The 24,793-nt window shown below is 39.6% G+C and overlaps 17 protein-coding genes across 17 annotated transcripts; 5 read left to right on the top strand and 12 right to left on the bottom strand. All coding sequences in view use genetic code 12, as the record gives it.

Moving 5' to 3' along the window:
- On the bottom strand, window positions 1-1,434 carry CAALFM_C300160CA (uncharacterized protein; the record flags this gene model as incomplete). Its single annotated transcript, XM_712735.1, has 1 exon — window positions 1-1,434. The coding sequence occupies one exon, from the start codon at window positions 1,432-1,434 to the stop codon at window positions 1-3; it is 1,434 nt and encodes a 477-aa protein (XP_717828.1).
- A 57-nt stretch (window positions 1,435-1,491) lies between these two features.
- CAALFM_C300170CA (uncharacterized protein) lies at window positions 1,492-1,839 on the bottom strand (the record flags this gene model as incomplete). Its single annotated transcript, XM_712733.1, has 1 exon — window positions 1,492-1,839. The coding sequence occupies one exon, from the start codon at window positions 1,837-1,839 to the stop codon at window positions 1,492-1,494; it is 348 nt and encodes a 115-aa protein (XP_717826.1).
- Window positions 1,840-1,957: 118 nt separating this feature from the next.
- On the bottom strand, window positions 1,958-3,718 carry DAL1 (allantoinase; the record flags this gene model as incomplete). The annotated part of the gene is made up of 1 exon (XM_712732.1): window positions 1,958-3,718. One exon carries the CDS (start codon window positions 3,716-3,718, stop codon window positions 1,958-1,960), a length of 1,761 nt encoding a protein of 586 aa, XP_717825.1.
- Window positions 3,177-3,557, top strand: CAALFM_C300190WA (uncharacterized protein; the record flags this gene model as incomplete). The annotated part of the gene is made up of 1 exon (XM_712730.1): window positions 3,177-3,557. One exon carries the CDS (start codon window positions 3,177-3,179, stop codon window positions 3,555-3,557), a length of 381 nt encoding a protein of 126 aa, XP_717823.1.
- A 137-nt stretch (window positions 3,719-3,855) lies between the features above and the next one.
- ETR1 (Etr1p) lies at window positions 3,856-4,950 on the bottom strand (the record flags this gene model as incomplete). Its single annotated transcript, XM_712729.2, has 1 exon — window positions 3,856-4,950. One exon carries the CDS (start codon window positions 4,948-4,950, stop codon window positions 3,856-3,858), a length of 1,095 nt encoding a protein of 364 aa, XP_717822.2.
- A 139-nt stretch (window positions 4,951-5,089) lies between these two features.
- CAALFM_C300210CA (uncharacterized protein) lies at window positions 5,090-5,722 on the bottom strand (the record flags this gene model as incomplete). The annotated part of the gene is made up of 1 exon (XM_712728.1): window positions 5,090-5,722. The coding sequence occupies one exon, from the start codon at window positions 5,720-5,722 to the stop codon at window positions 5,090-5,092; it is 633 nt and encodes a 210-aa protein (XP_717821.1).
- Window positions 5,723-7,024: 1,302 nt separating this feature from the next.
- HGT19 (Hgt19p) lies at window positions 7,025-8,917 on the top strand (the record flags this gene model as incomplete). The annotated part of the gene is made up of 1 exon (XM_712726.1): window positions 7,025-8,917. The coding sequence occupies one exon, from the start codon at window positions 7,025-7,027 to the stop codon at window positions 8,915-8,917; it is 1,893 nt and encodes a 630-aa protein (XP_717819.1).
- CAALFM_C300230CA (uncharacterized protein) lies at window positions 8,455-8,952 on the bottom strand (the record flags this gene model as incomplete). The annotated part of the gene is made up of 1 exon (XM_712725.1): window positions 8,455-8,952. One exon carries the CDS (start codon window positions 8,950-8,952, stop codon window positions 8,455-8,457), a length of 498 nt encoding a protein of 165 aa, XP_717818.1.
- A 14-nt stretch (window positions 8,953-8,966) lies between these two features.
- GLO3 (ADP-ribosylation factor GTPase-activating protein) lies at window positions 8,967-10,322 on the bottom strand (the record flags this gene model as incomplete). Its single annotated transcript, XM_712724.1, has 1 exon — window positions 8,967-10,322. One exon carries the CDS (start codon window positions 10,320-10,322, stop codon window positions 8,967-8,969), a length of 1,356 nt encoding a protein of 451 aa, XP_717817.1.
- A 142-nt stretch (window positions 10,323-10,464) lies between these two features.
- Window positions 10,465-11,739, bottom strand: TIM44 (protein translocase subunit; the record flags this gene model as incomplete). Its single annotated transcript, XM_712723.1, has 1 exon — window positions 10,465-11,739. One exon carries the CDS (start codon window positions 11,737-11,739, stop codon window positions 10,465-10,467), a length of 1,275 nt encoding a protein of 424 aa, XP_717816.1.
- A 101-nt stretch (window positions 11,740-11,840) lies between these two features.
- BNA4 (kynurenine 3-monooxygenase) lies at window positions 11,841-13,211 on the bottom strand (the record flags this gene model as incomplete). Its single annotated transcript, XM_712722.1, has 1 exon — window positions 11,841-13,211. One exon carries the CDS (start codon window positions 13,209-13,211, stop codon window positions 11,841-11,843), a length of 1,371 nt encoding a protein of 456 aa, XP_717815.1.
- Window positions 13,212-13,304: 93 nt separating this feature from the next.
- CAALFM_C300270CA (uncharacterized protein) lies at window positions 13,305-14,801 on the bottom strand (the record flags this gene model as incomplete). Its single annotated transcript, XM_712721.1, has 1 exon — window positions 13,305-14,801. The coding sequence occupies one exon, from the start codon at window positions 14,799-14,801 to the stop codon at window positions 13,305-13,307; it is 1,497 nt and encodes a 498-aa protein (XP_717814.1).
- Window positions 14,802-14,935: 134 nt separating this feature from the next.
- On the bottom strand, window positions 14,936-17,560 carry ULP3 (SUMO protease; the record flags this gene model as incomplete). The annotated part of the gene is made up of 1 exon (XM_712720.2): window positions 14,936-17,560. One exon carries the CDS (start codon window positions 17,558-17,560, stop codon window positions 14,936-14,938), a length of 2,625 nt encoding a protein of 874 aa, XP_717813.2.
- A 381-nt stretch (window positions 17,561-17,941) lies between these two features.
- On the top strand, window positions 17,942-19,267 carry RPT2 (proteasome regulatory particle base subunit; the record flags this gene model as incomplete). The annotated part of the gene is made up of 1 exon (XM_712719.2): window positions 17,942-19,267. One exon carries the CDS (start codon window positions 17,942-17,944, stop codon window positions 19,265-19,267), a length of 1,326 nt encoding a protein of 441 aa, XP_717812.2.
- An 85-nt stretch (window positions 19,268-19,352) lies between these two features.
- CAALFM_C300300WA (uncharacterized protein) lies at window positions 19,353-21,689 on the top strand (the record flags this gene model as incomplete). Its single annotated transcript, XM_712718.1, has 1 exon — window positions 19,353-21,689. One exon carries the CDS (start codon window positions 19,353-19,355, stop codon window positions 21,687-21,689), a length of 2,337 nt encoding a protein of 778 aa, XP_717811.1.
- An 8-nt stretch (window positions 21,690-21,697) lies between these two features.
- Window positions 21,698-22,087, bottom strand: CAALFM_C300310CA (SUMO-targeted ubiquitin ligase complex subunit; the record flags this gene model as incomplete). The annotated part of the gene is made up of 1 exon (XM_712717.1): window positions 21,698-22,087. One exon carries the CDS (start codon window positions 22,085-22,087, stop codon window positions 21,698-21,700), a length of 390 nt encoding a protein of 129 aa, XP_717810.1.
- A 1,774-nt stretch (window positions 22,088-23,861) lies between these two features.
- Window positions 23,862-24,626, top strand: RHR2 (glycerol-1-phosphatase; the record flags this gene model as incomplete). The annotated part of the gene is made up of 1 exon (XM_712716.1): window positions 23,862-24,626. One exon carries the CDS (start codon window positions 23,862-23,864, stop codon window positions 24,624-24,626), a length of 765 nt encoding a protein of 254 aa, XP_717809.1.
- Window positions 24,627-24,793: the final 167 nt, after the last annotated feature.

A 24,793-nucleotide genomic window follows, 5' to 3' on the forward strand; every position in this document is an offset into this window, starting at 1 on the left:
TTAACAACATATACTATTTAATCCCATACCTATTTCCACACTATCTACAACTTCCCAGTACAACAACACAAACTGTTTGAGAAACTCTAAATCCGCGTTCGAGTACGGATCAAGCTCCATCTCAACAACGTCCTGGTACGTCAACTCTAAACAAATACGTCTAGTCAACGGCTGGTCGTCAGTACTCGCCTGATCGTCCCACACTTCCAACACCGCCTCATTGATCATGTAGAACCATTTCTTTGTCAATTTATGGAAATATCCAACAATATTAACCAAATCCACCAAATCCACCTTATCCGGGACACGCGGTGGTGGCGGCACATCCCCATACTGACCAGCAGTGGCAAACCACGAAAACGCCGACCAAATAGACTCCGTCCACGAAACCGGCTCCGTAGCATCGGTCTTCCACCATGAAGGCGTGTCTCCCACCACACTCCCACTAAAATCTTTTGACACGTCACTTCTTATAGACGACAAATCGTCTGCAGAAATACCACTGCTGTTTGTAAACCCATCTCTAGTTCTTGGCAACTCCAGGTATATCAACCCAAACTTCTGGTAATCCTTATTTGTAGCACGGAGTGGTTGCTGCGCATAATCAAATACTTTGGCGTGTTCATCAATTATAACCCCGATATCATACACCGCATTATCTTTAAGAATATCGTCGTTGGTACTGCCAATATAACCTCGACACTTTAGCAACTCCCCGCCCATATCAGTCAACCCAATCTGGTACACCGGCTGCGAGTACGTTGGTGTCTCGACAAAATCAATCTCCTGCGGCACAACCGATAACAACGATATCAAGTAACAAAACGACGAAATGTTATACAAATTGTCAACACCACTCGGCAAAATATCCTGGTCGTCGTACGATTTGTGGTGCTGGTTAAATATCAAGATCCTCTTCCTCAACAAACTTTGTTTATACAACACAAACACTAACGGGCCCAAAGATCGAAACATTTCCGGCAAGTTCGTAAGCAAGTGGTTGTCCACATTAGGCACAACTTTGGGAATACCCTTTAGTCCAACATACTCTCCCAGGTGCACAAACGAAACAAGTTTCTGGTGTATTGCATCCGCATACTCCCACCCATTGTCGATAAACTCGTTGGGTTTCCAAACACTAGGCTTTGGTTCACACAAAACTCCCATCGCAAACATCTTGACATTATTTCGATCACGACTATCGTCGCCAATTATATACTGGTAGTACTTGCTCAATCCATAGTACACCTTCCCTTGAAACCAATGGCTGAACAAAACCGTGCTGGTGCCAAACTCTTGTATCCCAGAAGGCAAAACCTTATACTCCAACCCATCAAAATCAAACCCAGCAATCTTCGCTTCTTGGTGTACTAGTTTATACCCCGATCTAACATCAAACTCTGCAATAAATAAGGCAATTATATTAGAAGACATTACTATGTGAAAAGAAAAGTACAAAAAAAATTTTTTTTTTTGGAGGGGGGCTACACACTATGCTCTTATTCTCAAGATAAAGTTGACAACAACAGCTACCAATAAGAAAATACACAACATCGTTGGTCCAAATCTATCGTCATATGGTCCTGACCCTCTCAATCTAATAGCCTTGGCTCTCCAATGATAAGTAACTAAAGCATAAACCATCGTCAACATCGCAATAAACGTAAACAAACCAGCAGAAATTCTTCCCACATAATCACCGAAATTCAATAACCCAACACCCAAAGATCCTAAAATGACCGTGAAATTCAACCACGAAAGAAAGGTTCTTTCATTGGCAAAAAATACCTTTGGCTCAACTCTAGCTGGTAACGCAATTCTCTTATTAGTAGATGACATGGTGGTTAGGAAAAAAATGTGTGATAAAAAGACTTGTTTTTATCAGTTCGACAAAATTTATTGTTACATTTTTTTGTGAGAGCCGCATTACTACACACGTGGGCTACTTATCGTGTGACTACTCAAATCTCGGCTCTAAAATTAATTTACCTTTGGGTCCCGAAAACCCTCTTCCCATAGCAAATACCGTATTACCTCTAACCAACGTCTCCAATACCCGCCCCCTAAACTCCATCCCATCATACGCCGTCAACTTGTTTTTGAAATACGTCTCCTTGTTTTCCACTACATACTTGGCGTCAGTATCGAAAATCAACAAATCAGCATCGTACCCCACCCTAATGGTGCCCTTACAATGACTCAACCCTACTTGCTTAGCAGTATTCCATGAACACCATTTGTTAATTTCCGCCAAGCTGATGGGCGGGTCCAATTTAAGGCCTTCAGTGTACAATATCGGCAATCCAAACCCAACAGACGAAATCCCACCCCAGGCTTCAAAGAAATCGCCCTTTTCCATACCTTTCAAATCTGGCGTACACGGAGAATGGTCAGAAACAACAGTGGTTATCACATCGTTTCGAAGTGCTTTCCACAACAATTTACGATTATCGTCAGTTCTAATCGGTGGACAACACTTGAAATGCGTCGAACAGCTCCCAATTCTTTCAGCACACAACGACAAGTAATGGAAACAAGTTTCAGCAGTTACCGGCAACCCCTTGGCTTTGGCAGCACGCAACAATGGCACAGCTTCGTGGGTCGCCAAGTGCACAATATGGAGTGGCACCGTTGGCAATAGTGTCGAGCAGTTTATAATCTCAGCAATAGCAGTGGTTTCAAAATTATCGGGTCTCGATGCCAAAAACGTTGCATACGCAGTGGGGTCGATATTGGCCAACTCGGCGTTCTCCTGTTGCGCCAACAATAACGGGGTGTTGACTTTGGTGTCTTCTTCGGTGTAGCTATATGAGCGCAGATGGTGCGTGTTGACTTTCCTGGCATTCTTACCAAAAGTAGGCTCGGCCCCTGCCAAGATCGGCGTGTGTGCCAACGCCTTGGCTTGTTTATCTGACAAGACCGACGGGTTGATAGACCCAGCATGGTTGTGTGGTAACCGACAATTCTCATGTTCGTGATGGTGGTCCCCTGGGTCGTTGCTCAATAACCTGACTACTGGTGTGGGTGCCCTATCAATAAAGCTGGCCGACATTCCCAAATCAAAGTCGTCAATCTCGGCCGTTAACGTATCTGCCGAGTCGCTAAACTCCTCTTTTTCCCGCGGCTGCATTTCAGCATGGAACATCAACATCGTCTTTTCGTCTTTAACCTCCTTCATGGCCGCCAAAATATGGGCTGGCGTAATAGCAGGAAACTCATCGACCCCAGACTCGATCAAAAATGCTTTAAACCCACGCACACCCATTCGAATCAACGGTTTCAAATCGTACAAATTATCAGGGATCAACCCGCCCCAAAACCCCACATCAACCCACGTCTGGCCCTTGGCGGCATTAATTTTCAAGTTAAAGTTGGCAACAGTAGTGGTAGGAGGAATGGCATTCAACGGCATATCAATCACAGTAGTGACACCTCCCGATGCAGCAGCTTTGGTCCCAGTTTCAAACCCTTCCCATTCAGTTCTACCGGGCTCGTTCAAGTGGACATGTGCATCAACTAGCCCAGGCATAATCACTGCTGGCGTAACATTTCTATAGTCTATAGGAAAAACATTATAGCGTGCCAAAATCGGATCATTGGGCGGTAAAACCCTATCAACAATCTCTAAAATCGTGCCTGACTCTACCGAAAAAATGATGGTGGCTGGTAAAAGTGTGTCATTAACCAACACTCTAGTCGATGATAATGCTCGTGACATGGTTGCCTGATAAGAGAAAGAAAACTACTAAGGTCGACGAAATTTTTACAATATATATATTTTTTGAGATAAACTTTTTTTTCTCTTTGTGTAACGATTCGGTTTTGGCCGAAACACTCATCGGGATGCGAGGCCCACTAGTATGTGATCAATTGTTTACCCGATTTAGAATTGGCTACCCCATCTTTATACAACTCATGCAATTCCTTGCTACCATCAAATCTCGTCTCGGTCGATTTCGCATCTTTTAATTCACCAGACTCGTACCATTCAATGATTTGATTCAATGTCTTCAACTTCAATTCCCTATTGTGTTTCAACAACTCAGTCACCCAGAACCCAGCACTAGTAAAGTTCTTGAAAATGTGTAATGACGTAGGAATGGTTACTGGCTGGAATGACATCCCACCATAAGTCAACATCAACCCGTTATTGTTCAATTTTCTGGCAATACCAGTAGAACTTTTCCCACCAACACAATTGAGTGCCAATTTGGCTTCACCACCAGACTCTTTTATCCAGCCTTTGATAGTAGGGCCAAACTCTTTGGAATTGTTTTGCTCTTCAGTAATCACCTGTGTAGCACCTAATTCTTTCAACTCTTCGACAACCTCTTCAAGATTAGGTCTATCTCTAATAACCGAGATGGAATTGAAATTCAACAACTTCCCAATCTGCGAAGCGTACTTACCCACAGCCGAGTTCCCTCCATTTTGAATAAACCAATCCTTCCCTGGGCTCAACTTGACGTAATGGGTTAACATAAGGTACGCGGTCATCGGGTTGACGGAAATTGTTGCTCCTTGGTTGAGCGATAACCCTTGCGGTTTGCCATTGGCTTTGGATTGAGTGGGATTGGGCAATTGAATAAAGTCTTGTTCTTCTCCTAAAGCATGCGTTCTCCAAGTACCAAAATTCACATTGGCGGGAATAACCCAATCGCCAGCTTCAAGCCCCTTGACATTGTCTCCAACCTTAAGAACTTCAAATAACCCTTCGTTCCCACATGGTGCTGCTGGCTCGGATGTTCCAAATGCAGTAGTCTTTTCTGGCTTCGATGGGTAAACACCTTGGATTTGGTTAATATCCGACGGGTTAACTGGTGACGCCAACGTTTTCACCACAACTTGGTTCGGAGTTAAGTTCTCGTCGTCGATCTCAAAATTTTGCGTAAACAACACATCTTTGGGTTCACCGTGTTGACTATAAAGTACAGCCTGAGCAGTGATCATGGTTCTAAACTGTTGAGCAACTAACAGGTTTGGACGAATGGATTGTTTCAATAAAGAGTACATCGTTGAAGAAGAAAAAGAAAAAGAGTAAAGTGGGGGTGGTGCTCTCCTCACGGAAAAAAAAAAAAAATTTATATTTCTACTTTGCTAATCGTTGTTGCTTCTGTAATCTTTTCAACTTCGTGTTTTGGTAAGTGCCCAAGAAAAAGTATACCACATTGAAAAATACCACCCAAAGTTCTGGCGGTACAAATTTCTGTGCAATGACAAGGGCCACACTAGAAGTCACTAACGAACTTTTCAAAACTCCGAAGTACCCTTTCTTTAACCCAGCACGCACTATAGCCACAATCTTGTTGAGTTCAGCAATTGGGTTGATGGAACCTTTGGGTAACTTGTAATTATTGATCAACGCAATCCATGATACAAAACACGCAGCAAGGGTCGGTGTGACCGTACTCAAAGACGTCAAGATCTGTAAGATCTTTCCGGACTTTGTCAATGGGCCTTTAAATATCTTATTATTAATGATAAAGTACATGTAGTGACTAATTGGAGTGGCAATACAACTCCCATAAATAATCATTGTCAACAATTTCTGGGTAAACACATGTTTGATCTTGATACCTGCAATTTTCGTTTCCTGAAACTCGTTGGTCAACACCGACGCAACAGTCTCGTTCAACCCAGAAAAGACTCCACTGGTGATCGACTTTGTTAATAACGGATACTTGATTAGATACGCCAAATACTGAGCATTCAACGACGACATGGTTATTGGAAAAGTGGTGGGAAACTTTTTTTTTTTTTTTTTTGGTAATCAGCTCTACTTTTATAGATAAGCGGATTACTCCGCAAATACAAATTATCCGTAAACACCAAGAAAATCTCCACATCACCGGTCCCCAAACAACTATGACCAGATACAACGAGAACCTAGAGCAGTATTCCTTGTGATGCAAAAAAAAATTTGTATAGATTTCGTAAAAATTTTTTCCAAAAACTTGCAACCAGTCGTATTTTCTCACGACTAACTAATATAGTGCAGATTACTACCTGTGTCTGAGTTTACACTTTTATTATAGTTTTGAAGAGGCTCCTAGGAACTTGTAGGAGAACGCTAATAAGAACGGTGTACTTAAAGCTATTACAAACAGATGATTCGTTAAAAAATATACATAAAATAGAATATTTTTTGTAGTGCAAATTTGATAACGTCTACAAATATACCAGATCTTAATGTGTCAACTATATGTTCTACACTATTCGATTATTTCACATAGTTTTTCACTTGTACGTCTACACCAGAGCATTACGAGGCATTCTGATTATCAGCCTTTCCAATATCGGAATACCATACTTATTGGATAATCTTTTTTCCCGAGGAAATACACAAAACTTGATTAGCAATCCCGGAAGAACAGAACTCGACGATATTGTGTAAACTCAGAGTGGCTTAATATTTCTGGGGTACTACGTCATTGGACAATAACCACGGAATTTAGGGTTTACGATATAATTGCTAATCCCGTTTGTATCGAATGACTTCTCGGTGAAACAATGCCACATCTACGACAAAAATAGATAACAATTTACTATACAATTCATCCCTTTTTTTGATTGTCGTACCCCACTTCCAAAAAAAATTTTTTTTTTTGTCGCGTCAAATAGCAAGTTTCCGCCAAACCTTTCAAAAAATATTTGACATGAAACCTTGTTTTATTGTTCCGGAGGAACACAACTGGAAACTAATTATTGTCTTCCACCAAACGCATTGCATGGGTACCACAAGACACACCATCGAACACAGCATTTAACACACCATCGAACACCTTGGTTGAACGTATGCCTTAACATTTGTATCAACACAACCTTGGGCACATCCTCATAGCAATCTGCATAAACTAATTAGTCGCAAACTATATGCACACCAATATAAGCACAACATCTTTAATTAAACAATAAACTTGTGATCACTATTTCGTGGTTCCCCCACCCCATTATCTAGCCTTGCATTATAAAAGGGGCACAAATTCCCCAAAACTTTGCTGTTCTGTACATCCCCCCATCAACAATGTCTACAAATCCTGAAAAACCTACTAGAAACGAGGACTTGTTTGAAAACTCAAGTTCCTCATCCAGTGTTCCTCACAACAAAGAAGCCTCGGAGTTGGAATCGGTAAACTCTACTGCTGAAAGAGAAGGAGGCGAACATGGTAATATTTTAGCTCAGTACACTGAAGAGCAAGTAATGCAAATGGGCCGTAACTACGCCCACAAGTACGACTTGGACCCAGATTTGTTTGGAAGAGCTGCTGCCCTTGCTAGAGCACCTAGCGCCTTCAATTCCATGCCCTTTCTTACCGACGAAGAAAAACAAGGGTTGTATCTCGAAGCAACCAAGAAATGGCACATCCCGAGAAAATTGATTGAAGTTATTGCTGTTGGTGCTATTGCTGCTGCCACCCAAGGTATGGATGAAAGTACTATTTCTGGTGCTACCTTGTTTTACCCAAAAGCGTTTGGTGTCACAGAAATGAAAAACGCCGATTTAATCGAAGGGTTGGTCAACTCAGCACCATACTTGTGCTGCTCGGTCATTGCATGCTGGACATCCGATTACTGGAATAGACATTTGGGTAGAAAATGGACAATTTTCTGGACCTGCTTGATTTCGGCCGTCACTTGTATTTGGCAAGGGTTTGTCAACAACTGGTGGCATTTGTTTATTGCCAGATTCTTCCTTGGATTCGGAATTGGGGTCAAATCCGCTACTGTTCCTGCTTATGCCGCTGAATGTACACCAAAACACGTTAGAGGTGCCTTGGTCATGTTGTGGCAATTTTTCACTGCCGTGGGTATCATGTTTGGGTTTGTTTCAGCATTGGCATTCTACTATGTGCCCCACAAGAGTTTTGGTACGGGGTTGAACTGGAGATTAATGCTTGGATCCGCCTGTATCCCACCCATCATTGTCCTATTCCAAATCCCCTTTGTGCCAGAATCACCTCGTTGGTTAATGGGTAAAGAAAGACACAAAGAAGCATTTGAATCCCTAAAAGCCTTGCGTTTTGAAGAGATTGCTGCTGCTCGTGATTGTTTCTATCAGTATGTCTTGCTAAAAGAAGAAGGTACTTATGACATACCCACCTGGAAAAGATTAATCCAAATGTTCACCATCAGAAGAAATAGAAACGGGGCTATTGGGTCGTGGATCGTTATGTTTATGCAACAGTTCTGTGGTATCAACGTTATTGCTTATTATGCCTCCTCAATCTTTATCAAGGCAAGATACAGTGAGATCAGTGCCTTGCTTGCATCGTGGGGGTTCGGTATGATTAATTTTGTCTTTGCCATCCCGGCATTTTTGACAATCGACAAGTTTGGTCGTCGTAATTTGTTACTTTTTTCTTTCCCGCTAATGGGGGTTTTCCTATTGATTGCGGGGTTCGGGTTCTTGATCCACGACAGACAGGGTCAATTGGCTATGGTCACAACCGGCATCTACATCTTTTCAGCAATATACTCAAGTTCAGAAGGGCCAGTCCCATTCACATACTCTGCTGAAGCATTCCCATTATACATTCGTGATTTGGGTATGAGTTGGGCAACAGCAACTTGTTGGTTCTTTAACTTTATATTGGCGTTCACATGGCCACGATTGCAAAATGCATTTACTCCAACCGGGGCTTTTGGCTGGTACGCAGCATGGAACGTCATTGGGTTCTTCTTGGTGTTATGGTTCTTGCCCGAAACTAAAGGATTGACATTAGAAGAGTTGGACGATGTGTTTGCCGTGCCAATGTACGAGCATGCAGTATACCGTACCAAAGAGCTCTTAAACGGGTTCCAAAGAGTTATCTTGCGCCGTAACATTCCTCCAATGCCACCATTGTACCACCACCAAAGAATGGCCGTTACCAACCCCGAGTGGAACGATAAAACCGAAGTCGACCATATCGAGTAGTTTAATTCTTGTATTGTGTTTATTAGTATATACATATATATACAACCCTTTATCTTAAGAAATCTCTCAAGTATGAACCTAACTTGGTGGCACCATCCTCTAAAGCATCTTTCAACACCTCCAAGTCTTGGTTGGCATTTCCAGAAAACTTGGACGCAAATTCTCTTGCACTTGCTTCCAAGTCACCTAACCCACCTGCCCCACTATTCGATCGACCACCACGAGCACCACCTTCTTCTTCACCGAAATACGAAGACGAGGAAATGGACTGTGCACCATTAAACGCTTGTAGTTTAGTTCTAGCTTCTGTCTTTGCTTGTTCGTCAAATCTAGGTCCCCTACCGAAAAACTCGTCTGATGAAATACCCTTTTGTGTTCCATACTTGTTGGAAACTTCACCAGTATACTTGACTTCCTTGTACTTCTTTGTAGAACTGCCCACAATGTTATCACCCTGTGTCATACCAAACCCTAATTTTTGAAATTGCTGGGTTGTTTCTTGGATTGGTGCAGGTGTCAACTTTACTTCTTCATTTTCCTTTTTCAACGACAATGAGGTGCTAGTAGGTTGCTTCTTCACAGTTGGCTCAACCGTCTCTGTTGGCTTGTACCCCAACTTCTTTGCTTCTTCAGCTTCTTGTTTGGCCTTCTTTTCGATTTCATCAAAATCAATATCGTCCTCAGTCTTATTAATTCTTTTAGCTGCCAAACGTGAAGTTCTTGGTCCGTTGCCTTTACCTGACAATATCGATTTCTTGACTGCAGTATTGTTGCTCTTCAATCTAGCTGAAGTCGTAGTGGTACGCACAACAGGTTTCTTCTTTGTCAAGTCGTCTGTAGAAGCATTTGGTGTAGCAGCTCTTGAAGATAATGGCGACGCAGTATTGGAGTTGTTGACTGGCTTGTTCCAGTTGGAAAAGAAATCATCAGTGGATTCGCTAGGAGAGTCGCTCAATGACATAACATCAGTAACGTCGTCCAATGTGACAATATCTGGGTGCTTGGCGGCATCTTGTGCGGCCTTTTGTTTTAATTTCTCCTTGTACTTGTTGGCACAAGGTGACGTGTATTTGGCTGTTGCATCGACTCCGTTCTTGTTATTAACAAATTGCGATCCACCATTCTTGAGGAAAAAGTCTTTAGCTTGCTGGTTTCCGCCAAACTTGAAATTTCTCAATTGAATACGTTGCCAGGAGTCCAAATTAGACGATTTGACAAACGAAATATGGACACCCAAGTTTCTATGTACTGCCGAACACTGCAAACACAAGAAAATCCCAAATGGAATAGATGTCCAGGTTGGGTTCTTGTTTGAACAATCAAAACACACTTGGTTGGCTGGATCTTTCTTCAATCTATCAAAGATTTTAGACGCTTCTTCTTTTGTTGCTATGGTATCAGACATGACGTGGCAAGGTTGAAAGAGTTTTGGAGTTGTTCTTGATTTTGTTGAGATTTTTTTTTTTTTGGTGTTGTTGTTCAAAAGTTTGAAAAAGTCGTGCCTTCAAAAAAAAAAGGTGTCCCCTTTATTAATATATACAAGCTATTTAATGGAATGGTCTTGAACCACCACGGGCAAATTCAACTATCTTCCACCCATCAGTGACCTTATTGTCAAATTCTTCAGGTATTCTAGTCAACACCATGGCGTAGGTACTCAATTGAATGTGGTCTTCAGTACCGGCAGCAATTTCACCGGTTTTGGCTTTTCTATAAAGATGAATCTCTTGGGCTCTGCAACTAACAACAATAACTGGAACATCGTTTGGTTGCAAGCTTTTACAAGTGACAATTTCAACCCCCCTGATATCCAACACTCTGCTATCAGAGAAAAGACCCTGTTGGATAAATTGTTTGTTATTGGCCTCCCACACATTATAAGGCGCTTCACTAAGCCACTCTTTTAATACTTTGGCATCATTCTTGATATAAGCATCAACAACTTCAGGAACAATGTAGTTGGTTAATGTTCTTTGGAAATCCGTAAGACGGAATGATGGGTCCATCAATTTCAATTGTTTAACGACTTTAGCTTGCTCGGTCTCGGAAAAGAACCCAGTAACCTTTTCCACAATAGTACGAATCAATGCAATCAACCCGTTTTCTGATTCCTCCCATCTTTCCTGCAAATACACCACACCACGGCCTATTGGGGATTTCAACTTGAAGTTTTCCCATTTTTCTCCCATAGTTGGACCAGTAGGTTTGTGTTCGGTGGCAACCAAAGCACCTCCTGCTTCGTCGTTTTCTCTTACCGGTCCTTGGAATCCCTGTTTCTTCTTTCTTTCCAACTCTTTCATTCTCAAAGCCTCTCTTTGTTCCTTCGTCAAGAACCCACCATAAGCAGTAGACGACCCATCATCAATAACTTCAGACATGTCTTTATAAACTTGAGTTTTTCTAACTGGCTCAAATGCTTTATCGGCAACATCTGCTGTCACTTTAACACCGGTTCTCACACCTTTACCAACAGGAGACTCCCATGCCTTGTACGCAGCATCCCCAACAGTTTCAGCACCTTTCTTTAAAACTTTCCCGGCAGCAGTACTACCCAACTGTGCCTTGGCATAGGCTTCTTTGGCTCTCTTAAAAGCTTCAGATTCTGCCATTCTCCCTGACTCATCCTGTAATGCCTTTATGTTTTCCTTTAATTCGTTCGACTTTTTCACTTCAGTTTTAAATGTGTCAAAGAAAACTTTTAAAGGTGAGTCAGACGACGGTGGCTTGTCGTTAAAGTTAATATTTGTATAGTGGAAACATCTAGATAACGGTCTTATAATAGCCGTGGCAGGCTGGGCCTTTATTATACCTGATCTTAGCATGGTTTGGTATACTCTAAAAACAAAATATGTATTACTATGTACAACTAGTTGGTCAAAAAAATTTTTTCAGTACCAAAGAAAATTTAACCACCCCACGACTTTTATTGTCTGCGATTCCAATATTGCCCCAACTTGACCAACCCATAAACTGCAGCTGTCCCTAAAACACCGAGCCCCACATTATTCATAATACGATTCTGTCTCTTCTCTATCTCAATTGCCTTTGCATAAGGAATATCATCTCTAAACGAAATCATCGTATACAAAGGTAACCACTTGTTCTTAAATATCTTACCCAATGTATAGTCCAATTTCTTCTTTATCAAATACCCAATGTCTACTACTTTTGATGACATCTCGTAGTAGTTGTCTAGAGCCAACTTGCATATAGCGTCCAAATCGTTCTTTCTGGCGGCAGAGTACTGCTTAAACGCTTCTTCAATGTCTCCATTGTTGGTGTCAATTAATTCCATTAAAATTCTAACATCCTCAAACCCACAATTCATACCTTGCCCATAAAATGGAACCATAGAATGCGCAGCATCCCCCAAAATAATACCCTTGCCATTGCTGTACGGATAACAGCTAACCTGCATCAATGACCCTCTTGGATTGGATTTGAATGCACTCGACAAAGCATCTTCTCCTATTAATCCCACAGCATCAGGGAAGTTGTGTCTAAAAAACTCCACAAACTCTTGGCTCGAAGATATACCCTCTATGACTGACCAAGGACTGAAAAAAGTCGAGGTAAACGACCCATCCTTATTTGCCAAGGCAATTAGCATAAAGTTGTGTCTGGGCCAGATATGTAAATGGTTGGCATCAATTGAAAACTTGTTGTTAGCGTCCTCACTTGGCGGGATATACAACTCCAAATACTGCATGTCAATATATTTTTGCGAATAGTCCATTCTCATTGTCTTTTGTAAATGGTATCTAAACTGCGAATGGGCCCCATCACACCCAACAACAAAATCAAAAGTAGAGGTCTTGGCATCATTGTGGCCATCAATAAATGTCATTCTGCACGCATTCAGGGTATCCAATTTCACCAACTTGTGCTTAAACAATATCTTGACATTCGACTTGTCCAACTCATCTAACAAGCAATTGTTCAAAAACGAACGGTCAATCGAATTGATACTCTCGCCGTTTAAGCCATAGACCTGCGATTCCTGTTTCGTCCCGGTAATATCATGTATCATTCTTCCTTTCATGGGTATCACATGCTCTAAAATTCTATCTGCCATGGCTGGATCAACATACTGTAAAGCTCTAATCCCTCTACTACTAACGGCTAAATTGATCGATCTCAAGTTTCGTTTAGACGAATCAACTGTACGAGGATCTGGCCGGTATTCAAATAATGTGACATCGTATCCTTTTTTGGCAAAAGCTAAAGCGGCCAAGCAACCAACTAGACCCGCTCCAACAATCCCAATTGTCTTTTGACTCTCTTCTTCCAGCATAACAGTGGTGTGGTTAAAGAAAGGTTTTACAATAAAAGTCGAACCATTTTTTTTTTTCTCTCTCTCGAATTTTTATACACACATACACAATTCTCAGCTTTGTTGCACCTTAGCTAGTTTAGCATTCTTCTCTTCTATTGAGTTCTGTAGATTTTTAATTTGCAGTTCCAATTCAAAATTCCTTTGAGAAAACTCTTGATTTGCTTTAATGGTATTGCTCAAGTTTTCTGCCATAGTCAAATTCTGGTACTTTTCTTGGAGTTCAGCCTGTCTCTTCAATAACTTTTGATTCTCTATTTCGGCCTCAGACAAATCCTTGGTGTACTGCTCACTCTGATCAGAAATTTCAGAATGTGTTGCTTGTAGACTATCGATCTTTCGTTTCAAGTCGTTGATTTTCACCACTAGCTCGTCATTAACTTCCTTCAAGTTTGTCAATTCATTGCTATTGTTGCTCATAGAATTGGCATTTATCAAATAGAACTCATTCTCATACTGAATAAGCAGCGGCTCTTCTGCTAACACCTCCTTGAAATCAAACTCCACTTGACAAAATTCTGGCGAGTTCAAAAACTGAAGCAAGGCATCTCCATCCAATTCCTGTATCTTTTCTAGGTTTTTGCGGAACAAATACAATATCGAGCGAAGCACAAAATCAAAACCTTCAAAAACAACAAAATCAAGAACCCGCAAACAGACTTCTTCATCAAGCAACTCACTACTAAATAGTTGAACCAAGATGCTTCTAAACAAAGAGTTTAAATTGATTCCTTGCACGCTAATGTGCTTGAAGATATCTGCCAAACCCTCTTCTAAAGACCTGCTGACCTTGTAGAAAAACTCATCCTTATTCAAACACGTGTACAATTTATTAAACTTGAGAAGCAAATACAACACATCCTCTTGTGAAGCTTCAGGGAACGTGCCCAACAATATACACACATTGATGATAAATCGGCTAATTGGAAGCTGCATCAACTCCAGGTTTTCATCACTCTCTATTTCAAATTTCGAATTGGTGATCTCGTTGACATAGTAATTAAAAACAATTAGAATCTCCCTAACCCTAGAGTCGACTGCCAAGCTCTCAATATATTCATCTCTTAATTGCCTTGATTTGGTCAATAGACTGGAAAAGGTTTCTCTAGAGTTGAGTTTTTGTCTAACAAGTAGTGTTTTCAAATATACCAAGTACCTAATATTCAGTGGTATCCCCGTCAAAATCTCTTCTTCCAATTTATTTATCCTCTTGGGAAGTAAAATCAGGCTGGAATAATCATTCATATCGATCCAAAATTTGGTGTGGTCATCTTTCAACTCGTTCAACTTGGTTCTGATTGTATTTTGTCCAATTGCATTGTTCACAAAGATGTCAGATGTCTCATTCAATTGAAGAGAGGTGTAGATCTCCCATTGTCTAACGGCAGATATCTGTGAGACTGAATCATTCAAATCAAAACTAATTCGTTGATTGGCATTTGCTGCTGAAGGAAGATCCGGAAGTTTCTTACTGATTTCAGTCTCAATCGAAATTGAATCCAATGATTTTCTAGCAGGTAATGGAGGTGGGGGAGATGAATCTTCAGACATCAGATACAGTTTGACAGTTGTTGGTTGTAAAGAATAGCTTTCTACATACGTTTTTTTTTTTTTTTTTGATGTTGTTGTTTGTTGTATATTTTGATTTTTTCTTTACGTAATCGTTTTCGTTCCTGCATATATATCTATTCACACTTTCTTCGTTTTCTATCAATGTTATCAAAAATTGCAAGATCCATAATATTTTGCTTTGCCCGTTGGCGAGATCTAGTGAACCGTTGACGAGAGTTGCGGTCCTCTTCTAAATTAACCTCTTCTACCTGGACGTGTTCAGAATCAGATGTGGCGTGATCCTCCGCATCCTTTTCATTAGAATTTTGGTCGGACTCTTGTGGTGTGCGTATTGCCTTGATTATTGGTCTGGCATCGATCTCCTCAAGTAATTGATCTTTTCTTAATCCACTGCTAATCTCTTTATGGGTTGGACAAAAAAACGTACCTGGATCTATTCGTAAATTTGAAACAGCATCTGTAATTCTAATAGTTTTGTTTTTCGGTCTGTTCTGATTTTCAATCTCTTTTTTTATCACTTCGTGGTTCCTTATAAATACTTCTTTGAGTTCTTGTTCTGACGAAACGTTGCTCTGTGAATCTTTGATAAACGCTGAAACAAGTTTTTTCATTTCATCTGGTATGTGCAAACTCCTCTTGGGGAAAATCTTGTTTAAAGTTTCAACAACAAATCTCGGAATGTGTTCATTACCAAATTCCTGATTTAGAAAACTATTGTCAAATACAGCATTTGATTTTTGGTTAGATGGTGGCGAGAGATTGGGCTGGTCTGTAGGGGGAGGCACAATAGTTTTAGTGTCCACTATTTCCACAATATCGTCATCATCCTCTTCCTCATTGGCATGGGAACTCCTCTTGATTGCTGGCGCCTGCTCACTATGCAACTTTAATAAGGTCTCAATCCAATACCTTCTCATCTTGTTTCGCTCGTCGGCTAGAAAAATGGTTCTCGCAGCTCCTCGTTGCCACTTTCTCCAAAACGACTCACAGGCCTCGATATTCAAAAGCCATTTCTTCACATTGTAAATCACATGTAAGCCACAATCATTGTAATTGTTCTGACGTGGAACTTTGGCTGCCGTAACCCTGATTTGGTCGGTATTTACGTCATAATTGTATTTGTCTTTGCAATAATCAATCAAAAACGCCTTTAGGGGTTTCTTCACATTATCTCTCCGTAAACCCAACGAATCAAACACAAATATTTCAACTCCCCATCGTTTAAACATTTCTTCAGAATCGGGAGAATCGGCATTGTTGGATTTTTCTTTTTGCAGTTTGATCATTTCCAACAAAGTGGGCAATCCTCGAATAATACAACAATACCAATGGTGTTTTTCATTAATAGGCATTATAATATGGGAAAAAGACATTAAATCTATTTTGTGTACCCATCGTTTCACTTTATTATAGTAGTCTTCGGTTTTACCAGATGTTAATTTTGTGTAGAAAAACGAATTAAACGCATAAACGTCTTCTCGATTAACGACTCCTTGGTTAATTGCCTCTTCTATGTCGTAGCGTATGCAAAAGTCCATCACAGCGTCGTTGATCCAATCGTTGTTATACAATGTGGCAAAATCTTTAGCTGTGATTCGAAATATCTTGTTATCAGGAAAAGTATACTGCAAGTCAGGTTCAAATGGCGCTGGCTTTTCATACGGAATATAGTCATCCTCAACAAAAACGCTCTCAATAGGTGAATCATCTGTAATCTTCACTATGTCCAAAGGATCTTCCTTATTTTCTTCAGCAACCAGAGACCAAAACGCCTTGGATGCTTGCCGTGTTCGTACTCGGATTGGACGAGTCCGAGAAACACTCCTTTCGGTAGCGTCCAAATCGTTATCGTTATCGTTATCTAGCTGTACTGTCTTCTCAAGTCGGTGCAATGCAGTCCCCGACAATGTTTTGCTGGGATCGACTTTAGTCGTTGGATTGTTCTGGAAATACTCTCGTACCTCATTATCTCTTCCATAATGTGATGCAATAATAGTCTCATGCCCTTCATTTAGTTCCATAACAAGAGCCTCTGGTGCAAACGATAGAGATTTTAGTTGTGTGTCTATGTTGATGAGAAAGTTTGATTTCGGATAATCACTTTCAAAAATGCAAATGTAGTCCCCATTCTTAGATATATTTAGTAAATGCTGTCGGCGACTCATGCTCCTGTAATACGCTCCTCCAACTTTATGAAATGATTTTAGATTGATTGACACCGCCGGCTCATCTCTCAAGTCTTTAGCCGAAACATTGACAGAACTGCCAAAACAATCCGTTATTTGAAATTCTGTCACGTCCACAGGTGAGTGGTTGGTTTTCAAAGACTGGCTTAATCCATTTAATCTATGTCGACGTTCTTTGGCACGTTCCAATGAAAAGCTGGGATCATTTCCAGGGGCGTAACTCTCTTTCATTGTTATGTTGGATAGAAATGTTTCTTCAGATACGTTATTAGAATTGGGTAGTTCATTTCGAGGGGCAGCACCTAATGTGTTTACTGGCTTGTAACTACCCGAACCAATGGATAGACCCTTTCTTTTTAGAGAAGGATACTCTTTATCTTTTAGACTTGACATGTAAACCGAGGTTTTGCAGAAAAATGGTTCTTGTTTGTAAACTATGGTTGGATTGTGTGAGCATTTGAGATTTTTTTTTTTTGTATACGCTATGTGTGTTTTGAATTCTGTTGATCTCTGAGATGGTACCAAGAAAAAAATATTGTTTACAAATGTCATAGAGGTAAACGTATCCATTACTGATAAAACAGTTTAGTACGAGACTATGGATAAATTTACCTGTAAATGCTTGTCAAGAAACACATCCTATACATTTTTATCTAGAGTTAGGCAATTTTCTACACCAAAAAATTTTTTTTGACCCACCAATTTTCAAGTACATATACATAACACTAACCAGCCAAAACTCAACTATTTGCTTCTACAGCCAGGACCTCTAAAGTTGGGGGTGTAACGTTTGGTAGCAACAGCATCAGCTTTTTGAGCAACACACACCTCCTTTTGGGAATTTTTTTTTTTCTCTGCGAACTTCTTATTTCTTGGTGGCGAGTTTTCCAAATCAAACATTATTTGTATATCCCATACTCCAAGCAAGCAATCATGGGTCAAGGTCCTTCAGGAATACCAGGTGGCGATAATCTCAACAAAAAGAAAGATGATAAGAAAAAGGAAAAACCAAAGTACGAACCACCAGTGGAATCAAAGTTTGGTAAAAAGAAAAGAAGGGGCCCCGATACAGCAGTTAAATTACCTAGCGTGTACCCCAACACCAGATGTAAATTGAAATTATTAAAATTAGAAAGAATCAAGGATCATTTGTTATTGGAAGAAGAGTTTGTTACCAACCAAGAAGCATTCCAACCTACAGAAGCAAGACAAGCCGAAGAAAGAGAAAAAGTTGACGAATTGAGAGGATATCCGATGGCAATTGGGACATTAGAAGAAATAATCGACGATGATCATGCAATTGTGTCCAGCACTGCTAGTTCAGAGTACTATGTGTCAATCATGTCGTTTGTAGACAAGGGGTTATTGGAACCAGGATGTTCAGTTCTTTTACATCACAAAACAGTAGCAGTGGTAGGTGTGTTACAAGATGATGCTGATCCTATGGTTTCGGTAATGAAACTCGACAAATCCCCTACAGAATCATATGCCGACATTGGGGGGTTGGAATCACAAATTCAAGAAATCAAAGAATCAGTCGAATTGCCATTGACACATCCTGAATTGTACGAAGAAATGGGAATCAAGCCTCCAAAAGGTGTGATATTATATGGGGCTCCCGGTACCGGTAAAACTTTGTTGGCCAAAGCAGTTGCCAATCAAACAAGTGCCACTTTCTTGAGAATTGTCGGATCGGAGTTGATCCAGAAATATCTAGGTGATGGTCCAAGGTTGTGTCGTCAAATTTTCCAAATTGCTGCTGATCACGCACCTTCAATTGTTTTCATTGATGAAATCGATGCCATTGGTACAAAGAGATACGAGTCTACATCTGGTGGTGAACGTGAAATCCAAAGAACCATGTTGGAGTTATTGAATCAGTTAGATGGGTTCGATGATAGAGGTGACATCAAAGTTATTATGGCTACAAATAAGATAGAGTCACTTGATCCTGCATTAATCAGACCTGGAAGAATCGATAGAAAGATTTTGTTTGAAAACCCTGACGCCAATACCAAGAAAAAGATCTTGACTATTCACACGTCAAAGATGAGTTTGGCAGATGACGTTAACTTGGATGAAATAGTCACTGGTAAGGATGATTTGTCGGGTGCTGATATCAAAGCTATATGTACAGAAGCAGGGTTATTAGCATTAAGAGAAAGACGTATGCAAGTCAAAGCTGAAGATTTCAAATCTGCAAAGGAAAGAGTCTTGAAAAATAAGGTTGAAGAAAACCTCGAAGGTTTGTATTTGTAAGTGTATAGAAATACAATTATTGTACAACAGATTTTTTTTTTTGTAAGTTTTTTTTTCCTCTCCATCACTTAGTACTTCAAAGCCAATGTTTTTCAGGCTACATCCGGTTAAACGAAGAAATGGTCTACGACAGTTGTGGCAACATAGTAATGTGGCATTAGAGACATTGCCTGCTATAGCAAGACGTACCAACGAATACCTATGTAAATTGGAAAATCACCCCCTAAAATCTTTTGCATCATTAGGTAGAGTGATAAAGTTTCAGAATGCCACCAAGAGGAGAATTGATGTATCACGAAACTTGGACCTAGAGATCCAGTCAGCTTTTAATCAAGTTATTAAACTACGTCATTGGTTCAGTAACAAAAAAGTTCTCGAAAGTACAGTGGACTTGATAAATAGAGATTGGGGTCAAATATTAATCATGAAGGTCCAACTAGACCAGGTATTCACTTCCGATCATGTACCAACGGCAACAGAACAGGAAGAAATCGACAAGCTAATACACAACGTAGTGAAAAAGATCTTTGATTTCAACCTAGATTTTGGCATGAAACTAGACAAGTTGTATCCACCAGTCATAAAATATTATCAAACAGACGATTCTACAAACTATGTTCAAGCAACCTTAAAATTGCAAACCCTGCAACTCACAAAACCAAACTGCAATGTACAAACAATTTCCAAAAAATTCCAGAACCTCCACAAGTTAGCGTCATCGAGAACAACCAGCCGGCTAGCTTCGTATGGCTGTTTGAACAAAACTTCATCAGGTGTGAGTCAACAGATAATTTTATCGAAAGTACTACAAGCGAGGATTTGTAATCGTATCAAACAAACAATCACAAATCGTGGTAAAGTAAAAATTCTCGGTGGAAAACCAATGGCGTCCGCTACAATTTTGCAAGTGGGCGAAGAATCCAGAGTGTCGATTAAAACCAATGTGTTTCTTGAAAAATACACACTGAAACATCCCTCGATTTATTACAAGCGTGATTTAAGTGAAATGAGCAATTACGCGGTCCGATCAATTTTTGAGGGACTCAAGGGGACAGGCATTGAACTAGACGAGATTTATACACTACATGCTATAGTAGCAGAGAATTCCCCAGTTACTATAACTAGCAAGTTGAGGATTGCGTTTGCTGAAGATTATTTAACGCCAAACGATTCGGCTCTCATATTTCCTGAAGTAAACGAAGCGGTGTTGCACAAAAGACGGAAACTAGATCAAGATTCAAAACAGAGAGATCACAAGGGGTTTAGATTTGTTAATTTCGACAAATTACAAGGGATAGGTGCCGCTAGTTACAAGGACGCAGAACCCAAACAACCTTCTTCTACAATGATTTTGACAGACTGGAACAGTGAAGGAAGAGGCTACCGACCAGTTTTGGGATTATCACCACTCACAGTAACCAGTGTAGCAGGCAAGAATTTCAAAAATCCTACAAACAGAGAAGCGATTGAACTAATTGGGTATCTGATACTTCGTGAACTTCTGTTTAAATGGGCAATGACCAATTTGAAAATCAAGCCAATTGATATAGTAAAAGGTTTTCTCGCCAGTGTTCGATCAACAAAGCTCATGGAACAAAGCACAGCAGGATATACAAAGCTAGATTTGATCCATGCTGTCCAGGCATATGTGGGGCTAAAATACTTGGAGGAAAATACAATTGATGGAATTGCAAAATGGTATAAAACTAGACTAGAAACAAGAGATTTGAATTTTTATTTCGATAAAGATACTTGGATAACTAAACAAAAACCTGAATTAGAATCGTTATGCCGGTCACACATTGCTGGTCCGTTGGACTTGACGCTTTTTTCACAAGTCAATCAACCAACTTTATTGAGGTATCTACCACATAAACTTCCACCCATACCACGATTAACGAACGACTTTCTTTATTCCTTTATTCGATTGTCGTTCTCGCACCCCTTTCACAATAATAAATACCCCAAAGTGAATTACTTTAAAAAGTCACTAGATGGGTTGGGGGATGCCATTTTGAAACGGATCTCTTGTGAATATTTTATGAATGTTCTGAAAACGGACCCAACATTCAAATGGAACATGGATGACATTCATTTTATCAATACAAATATACTCTTTGGAAGATTGGCAATTGCTTACCGGTTGCATGAAGGCATACAAAACGAGGAGTATTCGGCGTTCATAAAAAACCGATTATTAGGCTCATTGGACTCTGCAAATGTGTTCTTGGGCAATCATTTTGAAACTCTCGTTAGTGTATTGTACCTTGATAGTCCGGAAACTTGTACGAAATGGATGTTTAAAGTGTACGATGCAGTTAGAAACAATTTGACTGCCTCGAACGGAAAGGAAACGTTTTTGGATAAAGAAAAGTATATACGTCTTTATGAGCACCAATTAAAAACCCATACACTTTATTGAATATACAGCTATTTGGGTGGCAAATCGGGTTTATCTATTTTTTCAGCCTTTTTCATTTTAAGTGGAATTGTCTCTTTAAAGACCACCTGCTTTCGACACAACGGACACAAACCTCTTCCTCTTTGGCTAGACCTGACTTGACCTCTAGCGTGCGAGCTCGAAATACTGCGTTCAATACATTCTAAACAAAAGACGTGTCCACAAGAAGTGGTTATTGCCCTTCTAACCTCATCAAAACAAATGGGACACTCGACATCTGATAGTTTTTTGGTGATTCTTCTTTCCTCTGGCTGGGTAGGATTGTCTATTAAGTCCTGAGTCAATTTCCTAAATTCCAAAACTTCTATTTCATCATCTTCGTCGTCTGAAGAGATGTTGGTTACATTGGGAGTTGACATTGTTCTGTAAAATGGAGTAATTGAGTACCACGTATAAATTTAAATAACTTTTTTTTTTAGTGTGTAAGAATGTTTAAGCAGGTCGTGTCTGCATGACAATAATTGAATGGTCTAGACCAGCAGATTACACGTTGTCATGTATACTTGATAAGAAACGTAACACTGATAAGGAAATGCAAATGGGGGGCTGGAGTGCAAAACTTTATAAACAATATAGATCAAAGCCATATTTGAGAACAATAATGGGTTGACGTGTTTGGGATTTACATGGTATATGTAACGACCACCAGTAGTTGAACACACAACCACGTTATCCTGGGGTTAGTTAGTCTATCTATTAGTGGTAGTTATTGTATATATTGACCTTTAGTACCCCCTTTTACTTTATTTTTATATTTATATTTTAGTTTACATACGATTCGTCCATAGTAATTCATAATCTAAACTTATCTTAATCAAATTAGTATATGTGAGAAACCATTGACACGTCAACAACAACTGGACCATACTATGTTGGTATTATTACTGCCCAATTGAGTAATAATAATCACTGGATCATCTCATTAATGAACTAAAATTTGTAAAGACACGAAAAAAGCAGCTACGTCATCAGACGTCACTTGCACGTGATAGTTAGTGAACGCTTTTGTGATTGTTTAGAGATTTACAAAACTGAAAAGATAAAACCAAAGTTGATTCATTCCTATGACGTCGTAGAGAATTGCTTGGAAAAGCTTACGATAACAATAGATTTAGACCTCTCGTACTCTTTGCTTTGAAACAATTCGGAAACAACACCTTGAAGCAAAAAATTACCGTGAACAGGAACACTTATCATTCACACTGCAAGAAAAAAGCAACTACTAATTATGATTTGCTGTTATCTAGTCACTATGTATCACATTATAGCGGGACTCAGAAGCTGACCAATAGTATACAGCCTAATCTAAGATAGATATTTTGTTGGCTAGATTCGGAAACTAACAATAGCTAAGCACCGACGTAACAATAAACACACTGTCTGGAAAAACAAAAAAAAATGTTGACAAGAAAAATCCACAAAAAAAAAAAAAGAAACGATTTGATACACAAAAAAATCCGAAGTACAGATTTGTTCCGGGTAGTTCCCTAATTGCAGCACGAGGTACACTACGAAAGAATTTACACGATACATACCACACGTGATAGTAAAGCAATTGCTTGGTAGAAAATTTTTTTTCTGGTAATGGCAGTGGCACCACGAGCTTTGCTAGGCTATAATAGTCACCGACTAATACAATGGGATTTTCACCATTGCAATTTCAATTACCTTCGATTGTTACGTATTAATGTGATTTAGTCTGTTATTGTATTGGGTAACATGGAAACATATTATGACATCATTGCTGAGATGAGCGATTTTGCAAAGTGCTGTTCTCACTGATAGCTAAGGTTTAACAATAAGAAATTTTTAGTCTAAGATATTCTGATAACTTTTTTGCTGTTTCAACAAATCTCTAAATTAAGCGGTGTTGCATATAGTAGTATCCAACAAAAAAAGAAAGGGAGAATTTCTTTTTTGGACCATAATAAAGTCTCTCCTTTGCTACTCATCTACATCATTATCAAATCATCATCTACTGATGCTAAACAAATAAACGTGTAGGGCAGAAATTTTTTTCTCAATATAAATATCCAATGATTTCCACATTCGTAAAAAAATTGTAATCAGATTCACTTCATCAGATTTCAACTAATCAATATACTCATTCATACATTAATTACTACTACTACAATGACAAAGACTCAACAACCAGCTGTTTTTTACGTTCACGCCGCTTTATTTGACTGTGATGGTACTTTGGTTAACTCCACTGGTGCTATTTCTGAATTCTGGAGAGATTTCGGAAAAACTAGACCTCATGTTGATCCAGAAGAAATTATCAGAACTTCCCATGGTTGCCGTACATTTGATGTCATTGCCAAATGGTCACCAGAAGATGCAATTGAAGAACAAGTCACTGCATGGGAAGGTGCTATTCCTGACACTTTTGGCCACCACGCCAAGCCAATTCCAGGTTCCGTTGAATTGGTAAAATCATTCGATAAACTTTCTAAAGAAGCTACTGAAAATGGTAAACAAAGATGGGCTGTTGTCACTTCTGGTACTTTGCCATTAGCCACCAAATGGTTGAAATTATTGTCTATTGAAAGGCCAGACTGTTTTATAACCGCTGAAAAAGTGACTAAAGGTAAACCACATCCACAAGGTTACCAAGCTGCTAGAGATACTTTGGGATACCATGACGCCCACTACAAAGTTGTTGTGTTTGAAGACGCTCCAGCTGGTATAACCGCAGGTAAAGGTGCTGGCGCCATGGTTGTCGGTATTTGCTCAACTTACGATCCTGAAAAAGTTAGAAAATCAGGTGCTAACATTGTTGTCAAAGATTTATCCAGCTTTAGAATCGACTCATACAACAAGGAAACTGACGAATTCAAGGTTGTTGTTGATGATTATTTCTACGCTGATGAGCAATTTTTACAAGAATCTGCTTAAGTCAGAGCTTAACATTGTATAATAGAATAACAGGATAAGTTTGTCTTTATTTAGAACATGTTTTAAATTTTTATAGAGTGTACAATACAGGATAGGATAGTTTTTTATTATAAAGTAATGTAGCAGATAACACCAAGATTTGTGTGTAAAATGGTCCGCTACCATAT

The sequence above is a fragment of the Candida albicans genome, chromosome 3 (assembly GCF_000182965.3).
Source record: "Candida albicans SC5314 chromosome 3, complete sequence".
NCBI classification, from domain to species: domain Eukaryota; kingdom Fungi; phylum Ascomycota; class Pichiomycetes; order Serinales; family Debaryomycetaceae; genus Candida; species Candida albicans.